This window comes from Protopterus annectens, chromosome 9.part0 (genome assembly GCF_019279795.1).
Source record: "Protopterus annectens isolate FY-2018-M chromosome 9.part0, PAN1.0, whole genome shotgun sequence".
In the NCBI taxonomy this organism is placed as follows: Eukaryota; Metazoa; Chordata; order Ceratodontiformes; family Protopteridae; genus Protopterus; species Protopterus annectens.
Window position 1 is genome coordinate 206,562,107 of NC_056743.1, and position 14,842 is coordinate 206,576,948.

The 14,842-nt window shown below is 37.9% G+C and overlaps 1 protein-coding gene across 1 annotated transcript in view; it reads left to right on the forward strand.

Moving 5' to 3' along the window:
* Positions 1-14,842, forward strand: part of TSPAN32 (tetraspanin 32) — a 1,820,558-nt gene that overhangs the window by 47,732 nt on the left and 1,757,984 nt on the right. The window contains exon 2 of the mRNA XM_044082752.1: positions 1,144-1,258. Coding sequence (XP_043938687.1) covers positions 1,144-1,258 — 115 coding nt within the window. The remainder of the gene's footprint in view (positions 1-1,143; positions 1,259-14,842) is intronic.

Here is a 14,842-nt window from a genome sequence, read left to right on the forward strand (position 1 = left end):
CTATTCTATGCCTTCCTATCCTCAACCTGCTTACGGCTGGGGTGGTCCAGCACACAGTATGGTAACGGGGGCAGAAAGGATAGGTGTAATGAGAGCAGAAAGTTGGCTGAAAGATACTCAGTGGAGGAATCAAAAACAGAAAATTCCTAGCCTGATTGTTGTGGATTTGGTGGTTATTGTCCATCAAGTCAGTGGAAGTAAGAAGACAAGTGTGAATCCCATATTTTAATTAACACTTTTGCAGTCAATAAGTTTTATCTGTTGCATGTAAAATAAAGTTTTTATAAATCATCTTTTGAATGTTGAGTTTTATTTACAAAGATCAGCTCACATGCAAGAAGAGTAGGAAGAGAGAGACCGTTTTAAAGGATCCTTTGTCATGCTGTTACGTAGCCGCCTGCCTCTCCGCCAGCAAGAAATATGAGACAGTTGTGATTGTGTACAAAATCATGTGCTGAACATCACCATCTCAGTCATCTTGGTTCTGAGAATATGATATGATGCCAGAAACTTCACCTTAAATTTGATCACCTGCTTAAAAATGTCTAAAGAAATAATCATCGTTTCACACTAACAAACTTCTTCGCTTTATATTCCTTTTCTTTTCAGTACCATGAAATCAAAAGCCGGGCCTATCACACTGTATTTAACTATAACAAACTATTTCAGCCAATGATGTAAGCTTTTGCTGAGATTTTAAAACTCTTCTTATTCCTACTAATGCTTGCAATGGTGTGGATTTCACCTTTATAAGACTTACTACATAAGATAGCTGTGTAATATTTTTAGAGTAAGATCCTCATTGTGCTTTTTCAAAAAAATAGAACCATTTCACATGACTTGTGCTGTGCTATATATGAATACACTTAACAGGAGAGTAACAACTCCTGCCACATAACAGTGGTATAAACTTTCCAAGGCAATGTTTGTTAAAAGGTTTATAGTTCACTCTGAATATATCAGTAACTTACTAATAAATTATCTCTGAACTAGGTTTCCATTTTTATAAAACACTTTATTACATCTGTCACTAAAATGTAATATAGTTAGAAATAAAGCAATAATTGTATAACGTGTTAATACAACCTGTACATTTTGTCCTGTTTCTAGATGTTTGCATAACTAACCTAATTTCCTTTTCAGGTGCTGGGATTTGGAGTCTCCATAGCAGCTGTCCTAACATGTTATAGTCCTCATTTCACACTGATCCGGAATGTCATACAAGCGGGTAACACATTCCGGATGTTTCAGGACATAAGTAAGTAAAAATGATATTTTATCAGATTTTAGGATACTTTTCATAATTAGTTTTTCATGTTATATTTAAAACAGTATACATGATGAATCAGAAAACTGATCAAGGACAACATAAAGAATGGAACGTGACTGCATTCGTGAAATATTTCCTGCACACAAGAATTTGTTAAAACTGAATTTTAATACATTGGACAAGTTTAATACTGACTTTGCAAGAGTTAAATAACATTTTTATAACAGCTATTCAGCCATTGAGTTTACAATTCTGGAAGCGTCATCCCTTCAGGTAGATTAACAGGGTACAGAAAATCGTAGACAGTGGTAACTAAAATAATTTTGAATCTGTATCCAGACACACAAGAACAAAGGAAAATACCCAAAAGTGAGTATCGATGTGTGTGTGTGTGTGTGTGTGTGTGTGTGTGTGTACACACACAGATGCAATTGAGGAAAATAATGTGTAACTGAAACTGTAAATTAAGAAAAACACTAAAAAATAAAAAATCGAGCTACCAAGGCAGTAAAGTTATAGCAAACAGTTTAATACAGTTCCAACAGACTAAGGGTTTCGCCATAAAATTCAAATCACTTCTTCAGAGTCAAACCAGTTAAGCTAAATTGTGATTATATACTCAACGTAATAATCAGTCAATTAATTACACCAAAAATAAAAAGCCCAGAACTAAGCTACATTTCTTTTACTGTTATTAAAGTTTCAAACATTAAAAAAAACTATGGTACATATAGTATTAGTTAAAAACATTTTAAATATAATAAGACAAAAACTGTTAACAGACAGTAGTAAAACTGTAAAAAAGAAAAAAATATCCCCATTTTTGAAACAGAAGGCTACAGAAATATGAATTGTTTACATTCAAGACATTTTTTCTTTTTTTTTTTTACAATTTTACTGCTGTCTGTTAGTATTAACAGTTTTTGTCTTACTTATTATATTTAAAATGTTTTTAACTAATGCTATATATATATTAGTGTTTTTTAATGTTTGAAATTTTAATAACAGTAAACAATGTAGCTTAGCTTGGGGCTACTTTTTATTTCTGGTGTAATTAATTAAATGATTGATTATTACGTTGAGTATATTATCACAATTTAGTTTAATTGGTTTGACTCTGAAGATGCCATTTGAATTTTATAGCAAAAGTGCTTACTCTGTTGGAGCTGTATTAAACTGTTTGCTACAACTTTACTGCCTTGGTGGCTCGATTTTTTATTTTTTAGTGTTTTTTTCTTAGTTTATTAGCCTTGTGGCTATTGTGTCATTTTCAGAAACTGTAAATTTCTTTGAGGTGGCATTGTATAAAAAGACAAGATTGAAACATATGTCACGTGACAGCACAATTTGAGAATCTGAGGCAGGAGAGGCAGCAGGCGCAGCAGTTTTCTGAGTGAACATTTTTCCACAGAGATGGTGACTGACTCACAGAATTACATTGCCAATGAATTAGTTTGAGGGATAAAGCCCTGACTGTCCTAGATGGCCCAAGTTTGACTTGTGGTTAACTAGAGAAGCTAAAGCTAGATGGGGAACCTGGGATTAGATTGTAGATAATGCCAGCTCACTCACCATGGAAGGAAATGGTACAATGGCTAGTTCAGGGGGAGGACTGTGACCCATGTTTGCATTAGTGGCACATAATGAGTCAGTTGGGGAAAGCATGTCTGTGAGCTTGTATCACACAGAAAAAGTGACAGTTACAACAAGGGATTTTAGAGCCAATCACCACCATTTCTGGCAGCATCAATCCCAGCTCCTGGCTGTCACCACAAGTGGAATGAATGGTATTCAGGGCTGTCACCCCTGGGGTAATGAATGGGCTATTAAGAGGTTTTAGGAGAGTAAAGATTGCCAAACTGGGGATCAGACAAAAATACATTGCATCCAACAGGTATTGAATAACTCAAATGAGGGAGACACTTTTAACTGCACTGCATTTTCTTGATAGTAATTGATAAAAATTAGTCTGTTTCATTTGCAACGGAAGTGTATTTAACATTCTACATGTCCTCAAGTCTCAGCATTGCCCCTCACCCTTCCTTTATTTTACCAGTTTGAATTCTTCTGTGTCTTCCCTCTACAACCCCATTCTGGCAGTCCATTTCATGCATCCACAGCCCCCTTGTAAACTGATACTTTCACATATTCAGAGAGTAGCTGGTTCCTAGAATCTACTGCCTCTGCCCCTCTTCCACCCTCTCTTCTTACTTTTTGGTATGAACCCTCCCTTACATTTTCCTGACATAATGTTGTGCATCCATATCATGTCACCATCCCTTCTGGTCACTAGTGAGACGAATGAAAGATGTAGTATTCCCTGGTTGTAGCCATTGTGTTCATCCCATGCTGTTCTCTGGACACCTTCAAGCAGATTATAGAACTATAGGATCATACAAGGTTAATAGGCTATTGGCTCAGGGGCCCTTAAAAGGCTAGCCAAGTGTTTAGCCAAGTCAGCAGCCAAAGCCTCTGTCCAGCAGGGACACAGGTGGACTCCCAGGGGTGTATTTTCTGTTTCCCATCCAGTTATCCAGGTTGTGCTTAAAAAGGGACAATGAGGTACTCTGCTTGATGTGGAGAAGCAGTCTATTCCACAGATGGGGAGTCTCTGGGACACAAATCTGTCCCACCAAGTCCTGTTGGTATCACAGACCAGATTGAGGTCAAGTGTATGGGTTACTCGAGTGGAGCTTGACTTGTGGATATGCAGTAGTCCCCTCAAGGCAGGGTCCGAGATTGCTTTGTATGCCAGACATAGGTCATCTCTGAGAAGTCTTTATGAAACTGAGTAGAGAGACAGAGCTTTTAGGCTATATGTGTAGGGTAGATGTTTGAGGCCCTGGATTCTATTGGTGAGGAACCTCGGTGGTCTCTGTAGCTGCTGCATGTGCTTTACAAGGTGCATGCTGAAGGGGGCATTGTACTCCATAATTGGCCTTATAAGGGAAGAATACAGGGATGTTATGACCTCTTTGTCCCTTGATAAGATACCCTTACTTATGAGGTGGGCCATGTAGAAAACTTTCCATACAATGGAAGCAACATGGTCGTCAAAAGTCAGGTTGCTATCAACCTGGGTGCCCAAATCCCTCATTACCGATTGTGTACTTAGGACATTGTTATTAATGTGATAATATGTGGGGACCTCACTCTCCCCAAAGGGGACGATGATGCATTTTTTGGCATTCAGCTTGAGGCCATGTTTCTGGCACCAGTCATTTGTTTGGGTGAGACCCTCTTGGAGGACGTCCACATCACTTGGGGAATTGATGACAATGCCCAGCTTGCAGTCATCTGCAAACTTGGTCACCCATAGCCCACTGGTTTTGACCTGCATCTCAGAGAAGTATATTTTGAATAGCAGGGGACCCCAGACGGATCCTTGCGGTAAGCCACTTGTTACTGGTCTACTGCTTGAGGTGGATTCCCTTGTTTTGATTAGGTGGGTTCTATCAGTGAGCCAGTTTGCTACCCATCTGGTAACATATGGATTGATGCCTAGTTGAGAGAGTTTATCTATTATGCCTGAGTGGGGAATAGTGTAGAAGGCTTTGGCCAGGTCAAGGTTGGAGGTGTGCACCATCTTCCCCTCATCTCTGGCTTTGTTGACAGTCTCAAAGAACTCGACCAGATTTAACAGACATGACCTCCCCTTGAGCCAAACTGTGTGGGGTCAAGTGTTTGGAGGTTGCCAATATCCCTGTTATTGAGGTCCATGATAATCCATTCCATGGCCTTGTAGATCAGGCTAGTTAGGCTGATGGGATGCTCCACCTTTGGTAAAGGAATAACAGTGGCTGTCCTCCACTCAACTGGGACAAAGCCAGTACTCAGGCTTTGGTTGAATAGGGTGCCAAATGGTGTTACAAGTTCATGTAGGATGCAGCCTGGGATGTTATCGGGTCCCATGGAGGCTGCATTTTTTTGCCTTTGAGAGGGCAGTGATGACCTTTTCCCTAGAGATTAGGGGTGGGGGTCAGGTACTGGGGATGTCCTGATTTACTGATGGGGTGGGGTGGGGAGAAGTTTTCGCTGAATCTGTCAGCCAGTAGCTTGGCTATATCTACAGCATTTGTGTATGTGCTGTCCTTGACCACCAGTTGTGAGCAGATCTAGGTGCTTCCTTTGAGATTGCAGACATATGTAAAGAAGGTCTTATGATTGTCTCTAGCAGATGTGGCCAATTTGGACTTGAAGTTGGCTTTACAGGATTTCACTTGTGCTCTTATTTGCTTGTTCAGGCTAAGGAGACATTGCTTCCAATTGGGCACATGCTCCTTCTTGGTCCAGGACAGCATTTATTTCCTTTTGTTATATAATTTATTTATTGCGGATGTCTACCAGACAGGTTTACTCTTCTTTGCTAAGGATGATTTTGTCCTGTCCGGTATTCCTGATTCTATGCATCTGTATAAATGCTTGTATAGTACTTTGGTATAAATTTGGACATTGGTGTCATTCCCTGCAGAGGAGGATGGGGCTATGAAGTTGTTTATACCATCCCTCTGGAGGTTATAATCAGCTTTGGAGAAGTTTTTTGTTTGACTGTAGCTGGGGTGGGGGGCGGGGGTCAAGGGAGATGGTGACTTCAAAAGTGACTGCTTTATGGTCAGATCTTACCAGGGAGGATGATACTGCAAGAGTGCTGCAGTGGTCACTCATGTTGGTAATTCCAAGTCCAAGATATTATAACCTCTTGTGGGGGTACTGACTATCTGTTTTAAGGCATTTACATTGATCAAATTGAGGAATCTCTGGGCATTTGTGTTCTGGCATGAGTAGTTTTTCCAGTCTATGGTTGGGTAATTAAAGTCACCCAAGATCAGGGTAAAGTGTTGAATTTTGATAGATTTGAAGAAGTCCAGTTAGGTGGAGTTTGTACCTTCTGGTATTTAAGCCCTACCTTTAAGAGGATTTTTGCTTATTCACACTGAGCTGAATGGAGGAGGGGCACTGATCACAACTCTGATCTGTGATATATAACAATAAGTATCCTGTTTTTTTTTTTTTTTTTTTTTTGCTTATTTTTACTAGCTATTGCTTATTCTAACCATTTATAGCACTTTATTGTTTGCTGCCTACTTTTTAGTGTATTTTATTGCTATAAAGTAATCTGCGCTATTGTACTGAACTTGTCTGCCTTACAGGGCCTCTTAAATCACTTTTGTTACTGCCACACTGTTTGTAAAGCTTTTTTTAGCTAGTTTCACTGTGTGAAAGGTATTAACTGGAAATGTTCTCAATTTGTTAAGCATCAGTTTATTCTGATTTCCTGCCAAGGAGTGCATCATATAACTGATTTGTTTGCAGTTAAAAGCATTCTCTAGAGTCTCCTTGCTCCTTTATCTGTTTAAAACTTTCATTTAGTGTCTCACGACTGTTTTTCTGCTGTGATAAACATTTCTGTAGTGTTTTCTGCCTGAAATAGTGTAGCTGGTAGCTGTAGCATAGTGGCCCAACCCTCCGTACTAGTGTCCTGTTCTTATACTTGGTGGCTTTGCAGTTGCCCCACCTACTGTAAATTTGATCTGGGGCCCTCCTCCCAGTCCAGTGTAATTTGCTCACTCTACCTAATACAGAGAGAACATTTGAGAAGGCCAACCCCCTTAATTTCTTAACCTTGAATTATCTTCTGTTCTTCCTTTCTCACGTTACTAAAAAAAAAAAAAAAACTTTATTCAGCTACTTTTGCAGTATCTGTGTTTCTTCCTCCTACTCTCTTACTCCATCTTGGTTTTTCTGCTACTTGTTCTCTAAAGTGTTCAGTTGCATCTTCTCGGATGCATTTATTATTGTTTGTTTTTAGCCTGTCTAAATTTTAAGTGTTATTCTAAGCCTCTTAGTTTTGGTTTAAGCACTTGGGCTTTAGACCTACCCCTTATCTCTCCCTGGCCTCTCTCCTCAGATTCTGACAAATAATCTGAAATATAATTTCCCTTTTATTCCATGGTCTCAGAATGGCTAACGGTACTCAGGCTGTGGCCTAAGCAGGGCACAGTGGTAAGGAAGCAGCATCTGTTACCTGAATATATACCTTGCAGGATTCACTCCAGCACTATTTTTCCAGCTAGCACTGCCTTTTACTTTACTTTGTTATGATCCAGTCTTGGTGTGATCAGCATATACACTTTTTCTTGCTCTTTACCTATCAGTTACATTCCATCAAGCTTAATACTTTATACCAGGGTTGTCGAGGCTCAAATATGGTGTCATATTTATTTCTTTGTGTCAACCTCAGCTGTCACTTTAACTGCCCACTTATAAGGTTGTAGGCTCTTACTGAGCATACAGCCAAGACTATACAGATGTTAAGCAATATCACCCATTTTTAGTAAGAGATTATAGAGTGCCCCATTAAATATGTTATACCCACATATCCAAGCTGAAACTTCATGATCACCCATCCAGTTATTAAGCCTGGTTTTAATGGGTGCTAGGGAAGTAGTAGTCTTAATATAAAAGTGAAGCATATTGCAGAAATGGGTTTATGTTAAGTTAGGTACCATTCATGCCAGCTGGTATTGTTAATGTGGTAGTGTAGCTTTAGTTCTCTCAAAGAGGTGGTTGTTTCATGACCAGTCCTGTTTAGGTGAAAGGGTTTAGAGTGTAGAGGATGTTATCAGTGTGAAAAGGAAAACAGAGATATCTCTTTGAGAACCTATATGAGACTGAGTAAAGGGATAGGGCTTGTAATCCGTCAGAGTATCTAATGGTAGTGAGACCAGAGATCTTTTTGGATAGGAAACTTTGAGGTCCCTTGAACTAGTTTAGGTACTTATTGAGGTGAATGGCCAGACGAGTTATTATATTCAATGTTGGGCACATTCTAATCAAGTCATAAATGTGGAGGAGAAAGAAGAGTTTATCAACATATGCACCCAAACATATTTGTTTCTTAAAAACACATACTTACAACCTTATTAGGATGGGTTTTGTTGCATATTCAGATAACAATCAAGTAAACAGCATATGGATTAATGTTGTTAATGCAATTAATGTTGATTTACAAAAGTTTGTAAATAATCTCAGCATGGTAGATCTTGTTGAAGGCCTTGTCAAAGTTCAGGTAGACGGTGTAGGCTGTAAGCCTTTTATCTATAGCCTCATTAGCCTGTCTGAGGAGCTCAGGCATGATGAACAAACATGATCTGTGTTTTACAAATCCAAACTGGTGCAAATCCTGTGATTTAATTTTATTAAGACAGCTATATAATGTATTACATAAAATTCCAAATGCTATTAGTGGGACTACCAGGCCTGTAATTTCCAGGATAAGTAAAACCACTTTTATACAACTGTTCCACAACAGTTGTTTCCCACACTTTTAGAATGAAATCAGTGGAGAGAATCAGGATGGAGGAATTTTGACAGATGGGTCATAAAGTTTTTCAGAAGGTGTCCAGGGATGTTTTCAAGACCCATGGAAGTGGTATTTTAATTTTGGAAATTACTTGGTTAAGAGTCATTTTAAGGAGGGAGTTATGAGGGGGAATTAGGCAGACAAGGAATTTGGCAGAGAAGGATGGATGGGTGGAGTGAATTAGTCTACAAGAATATTAGAAATATCCTTGGGATCAGAGAAGGCTGTTCATTAAAAAGAAAGTCCGTACAGAATTGTTGGTTTCTTCTAAGTTTCCTAATACAGCTGAAGAAGGCCTTATGGTTGCATTTTGAATTGGGTGCAGCCTTAAGTTCATAGTCAGACTTGGATTTTCTACTGCTAAGCTTACGAAACTTATTTTCATTGTTAAATTCCTGTCATAATGGTGAAGTAAAGATGTTTAATAGACCACTTGGTCATCATTTTGTAAAACCCTTTGTTGACTCTCTTCCCCATCTTCTAATGTGTACCCGTCTTTGCCTTATCAGGAAAAAGGATGACTTTGTTCTTTTTCATCAAATGTGACTGAAACAAACACATGGAAGAGAAATTTTAGAGTGTTGCTGAAGTGTAAATTATTCTGTAGTCTGGCACTCAACAATGTGTTTGTCTGCTGTCAAACTGATATTTCTAAGTAGTGTATCACTTAGCATTGCAAATGATCTTCACACATTTAATGGTATTTACCAGTTGCAAACAAGCACCTACCACCCCACCTTTCTCAGTTCTCTCAGCAAGCAACACAGTCATCCAACCAGTTGAGCATACAAAACCCCTTGGCGTGACTACCGACAGCTAACTCAGATTTGGTCATCACAATTAAAAACGATCATGCTAAACTTGGCTCACTGTACAGAAGCAAGCCACTCCTCACTGACAATACCAGACTAACAATATCCAGAACCTTCTTCCTCTTTATTCTCCTTTATGCTTTTTCCCTCTTTACCAACTTAAAAAAATCAGACTTATCCAAACTGGAAACTTGCTACAACAAAATTGCTCCCTTTGCAGCCAACCCTCCCCACCATACCCACCACTGTATTGCTCTATATAAATTAAATTGGCTCTAGCTAACTAACCTTCTCCATCTCTACCAACTTAATTTCACACACAATATCATCTTCCATCCTGACAGTTGCCCATCCCTCAAGGAACTTGCTGTTCCCTACTCATGCCCATGAAGTCTAAGATCTGCAGACAGAAACTTGCTTACAGTAAACAAAGCTAACAACACTCTCAGTGAAGCCCTTTTCTTAAATCAAGTAGCCAAATTATAGAACTCTCTTCCCCACACCCTCCAAAACACACCTAAGTCTACCAATTTCAAACTACTATTTGAACATTTATCCAAAAGCTGGCATTGCTCCTGCACCAAACCTGGCTGACAAGATATCTATAACTGTCACCATACTGTTCTCTCCTTACCTCATTTTCTCCCTCTCCTTGGTGTTACTACTGCTCATATATAAAAAAAAATATATATATATATATATATATATATATATATATATATATATGAAATCTCATTTGTTCATAACTATTATATAATATGTACACAGTTTTCTTGTGGTGGTGGTGCTGCGGTAGCGTTGTCGCCTTACACTAAGATGCTGTCCAGTTCAATTCTCAGCTAGAGCGTCTTCTGCGTGGAGACATGCGTGAATGGGTGTACCTTCGTTGAAGGTTGTGCATCAGGCCTGGCAAGCCGGTATGTAAAAATCAACTGCCAATCATTAGCGGACCGGAGTTCTGCTGTGGCGACCCCTAACTGGGAAAAGCCAAAAGACACAAACAAACTTAATTTTATTATTCTTGCAGTGATCTTTACTGAAATGCTTGTGTGATTTTCTTTTTTGAACTTGTATCTACTAGAAAACAGTATTAAATACTTATTTTGTATAGACTAACTGGATGATGTATATTCTGCATCTAACTACATGTATACTATTGTATACTGTGGTGGTGCTGCTGCAGCAGAGTTGTCGCCTCACAATAAGACGTTGTCCTGTTCAATTCTCAGCTAGAGCGTCTTCTGTGTGGAGACATGCGTGAATGGGCGTACCTTCGTTGAAGGTTGTGCGTCAGGGCTGGCAACTTGGCGCATCAAAATCTACTGCCAAACATTCGCGGACCGGAGTTCCGCTGTCGTGACCCCTAACCGGGAAAAGCCGAAAGACACAACAACTATATGTATACTATTGTACTTTGCTTATATTTATGTGGAGCTTTTCTCCCCGGGCCTACGCTGAAAATGGGCTTCTCGCCTAATTGGACTTTCCTGGTAAAAAATATAAATAATTAAATTAAGTGGTGGTAGGAAATAGCAATCATTTATTTGTCTGAATATTACAGCATTTAGAAGATAGGAGACATGGGCTATAATATGTAACTTTTTTTGCTATGAAGTGTAATACAGTGATGTCATCTGTTTGTGGCTAGATGAATGATCCTAAGGTTTTATTTTGGCTGAAATAAAGATGTATTTTGAGCTGAAAGAAGGACCAGTGATGGTAGTGTGTACTCTAACCTTGGTATTAAGACATTAACTACTGTTGTGTATCTATCTTCAGTTGTGAGGAGGTAAGAGATGTTAAAGATTACATTAAGTTGATTTAAGATTTTAGATGTGATGATTTCATTAAAGGTTTGAAGATAAAGTATTTGTTCTAATGTTACTCATATGTGTTAAGGTAAACATACGCTTGACAGGAGGGGGTTGTAGTTTATCAGTACTTTTACATGTCCAAGAAAAATATAGCTGTAAAGTTTTGGGAGTTTATTATTACTTTGTATGCAGTGCACCAATTCCATAATGAACTAAAGTGATTTAATAGTAAGGTATCGAAGTTTCAGTTTTTAACAAGATTATAGAATTGCCAGCATTCGTTATGGCAGTATCATCTGCATATACAAAATGTTTGATATTAGGTGTGCCCCAGGGTAGATTATTGATGTCCAACGAAAAGAGCAAAAGGCCTGGTACCAGACCTTGTGGAACTCCAGTACAAAGGGTTTCTGATTTGCTACCAGCTATGAATGTTCCTGCTGTAAGGTAGTGGTTGAACTGCTGAATCACTTCAGCTGGAAAGCAAAATCTAATATTTTATTTAATAAATTATGATCCTCAGTTTCAAGAGCCCTATGTAAATCCAGAAGCCTGCACTTATGTTAGTATACGTCCGGTCAGTTCTACCACAAACTGCTGTGAAGGTACTATATATATTTACCGTAAATCATGCAGGCAGGCACAAGCTCATATGCTTCTATATATTCTTGTGTTTGATTATGAATACTTGCTTCCCAAGATTTTTTTCTAAAACACCTATGTTTGGTCTTGGCTGATATTGCATTGCTGAATTGACAGTATGTTCCTGTGCATTGTACTAATTGCAGTTTTCTGTATATTTTACAGCACGACTAAGGAAAGTGTTTTGTGAGTTACATAAATCAGGCATTTAGTTATAATCTTTTTTAAAAATATTTTCTCATTTGTTTTATTACTACTGTTATATTAAAGTTACATAACTTTATAGTACTGAATTATTTGGAGATTAAAGTTACATACCTCCTATAATATGCAATGCATTTTGTCAGTGGGTTTGTACTGTATGCTTTCATCAGTGATGATGAGACAGTAAAATGAACTTCAGACAGTTAAGAGGAGTGTGATGATTCTGGAGGCTTTATGTAAATATTGCGTGACAAAAAATAGAATGCTACCAGTTAATTATTTTGGCATATATATTTTGCTGAGTTGTTAAATGTATTTTGTATTTACTTGGCTAATAAATATATTTTGTAATTCCTTGAATTTTTATAATAATTAATTTTGGAAGGGGGTACCAGAGTTTCCCTTTTTATTCCTTTTGCCTCTATTAAAATTTAAGGACACTGAGTGTTTTATGGGTTTAAAGGTTCAAAGCTTAAGATATTCATTGAATATAAACATACAAATTGGTAGAATATTTTTTTAGGGCAGAATAATTTCATTCATTAATAAGAAACTCTCTTTGGTGATGGTTGATAGTTACAATTTAAATGGAATTTAAATTGACATATTAAAGGAAAGGTCCCAAAAACATTATAGCCAATCATGGTATTACCAACATCTTGCTGCTACACCCTCACCAACAACACTTAGAAATATTCTTATTCCTTTTATTAGGATTAGATGATTTAAATAATTTCAGTGGAGCAGTTTACAATTGAGTAAGAAACTCCTAGATGAGGTAGTAGCATTTGAAGAGGGACTCCAAATTTGAATCCATTGCATACTAAATTCATCATCTGGAAATCCAGCGTCCATATCCATGATGAATAAGTGATGAGCTCATCCTTTGTTAGAGACAGGTGTAGGTAGATTTTGGGTAAAAGTTTCTTACTACTAAGAATATGTCATAATATTTTATTTCCAGAAATGAATTTTAGATAGAATGTCATTTCTTTAAAAATGTTGTATTCTCAGTAAAGAAAATAAATGATTTAATTGTGAAATATTTTGCTAGTATTTCTGCATTTCATACATTCCATATATTTATCTGCAAAGCAAAGAAATGTTTTCCATGTAATCAATTTGTTTTATATTATACAATTCAGGGATAGAAAACAAGTAGCCAATCAAAATGAGTATTTCAACATTCTTTTCAGCAAGGATATTATTTGCTTACAATGCTCTAAAAATGCTGAATATTACAACTCACTACAGAAAACAATAAATAGTGATAAAATGAGCTGTGATTTACAATCAAAAAATCTATTTCTTTGCAAAACAAGTGGGTCTGCAAATAACTCTACTTGGGATGCAGATCTATCCCAACAAATAAATAAGGTTGGCTGAGGGATAGGTTTGTTCCTTTAAGGCCAGTCTTGATCATGTAATGCTTTAAACACATTTACATCAAGGCTGTCGTGCTACCCTGCTTGATTTGGTAGGTGGGCACTATTAACTGCTTGTAAAGTGTGACAAGAACTTTCAAATGTGTCTGCTTAAAGGTGTACACAGCTAGGCATTTCATTATTCCAGCCAGTTTTGTTACTATTGCTGGTTTTCATAGTCTGTAGCTTAGCAAATGACTTCTGGTTATCTGCAAACATCAGTGCTACATGGATATGCAAATAAGGTCAGCAAACGGCATTTACAAAGAATGCATTAAAGCAAAGTCTTTTTTGAAAGCATGCCTACTTCTCACAAAATAGTAACATATAAAGTTCAGCACTGTGAAGCTGTGAGTTACTTTGCAAAAGCATGGGGATTTGCGTAACTTTTTATTTATTTATTTTACACATATTGCAGTTGAACATGGCTGACCTCATTCATGTTTAAAGCATTTAAGGAAAGCTATGGACTGCAAAGCCCTTAAATGGATTTTTTAAATAGGGGTTTAATGATATTTTTTTATACGGGTATCCTTATGTGGACACCCTGCAGGTTTCATTAAAGAATAGAAAGGGGGAGATAGGAAACATTTTAAAAGGAGAAACAAAGAGGAGAACACATAAGGGAAACATCAAGAGGGTTTGTGCTGGAGGAGGTGGAAGAGGATGTGCACTATATATTTGTTGAGGGATAGAGCCCCCTATATTTTGACAGCTGTTTTATATCAGAGGGCAGTGTGAGTGGGAAATAGGTAAGAGGATGTTGGTGAAAGGATAAGGGAAGAAGTACTGAGGAAGTGCCAGTTGGATTCACAGTCCACACAGCTTCAAATACTTCTATTGCCAGATATTGTTGCAGTGGAGGACCCTGATGTTGAGGGATCTATATTATATGCTCGAAGAGACTTTTCTTTGAACATATAATTATCGACACCTAAAGAGCGAATGCTCTAAAGAGTGAACGGCCACATCTGCAAACTTTTTCCTTGAGTTAAAAATTCACAGGGCCGTACACAAAAAAAACACAAACTTCAAAACCCCGACGTGGGGGGCTGTGCCCCCCATACCTCCCTAACTAAATATACCAACTTCGAGATTGCTCTAAGTTGGGCAAAAGGGCAATTCCTGATAACTGAATTTTTCCTGAGGAAAAAATTCGAGGACATGGACGTTCGCACTTTAGAGCATTTGCTCTTTATATGTCGATCATTATATGTTCAAAGAAAAGTTTCTCTGAGCATATAATATAGACCCGATGTTGAGAGGGTAGGGGCCTGTATTGCTGTGGTCAGCACCAACTGGAAGGGCATGTC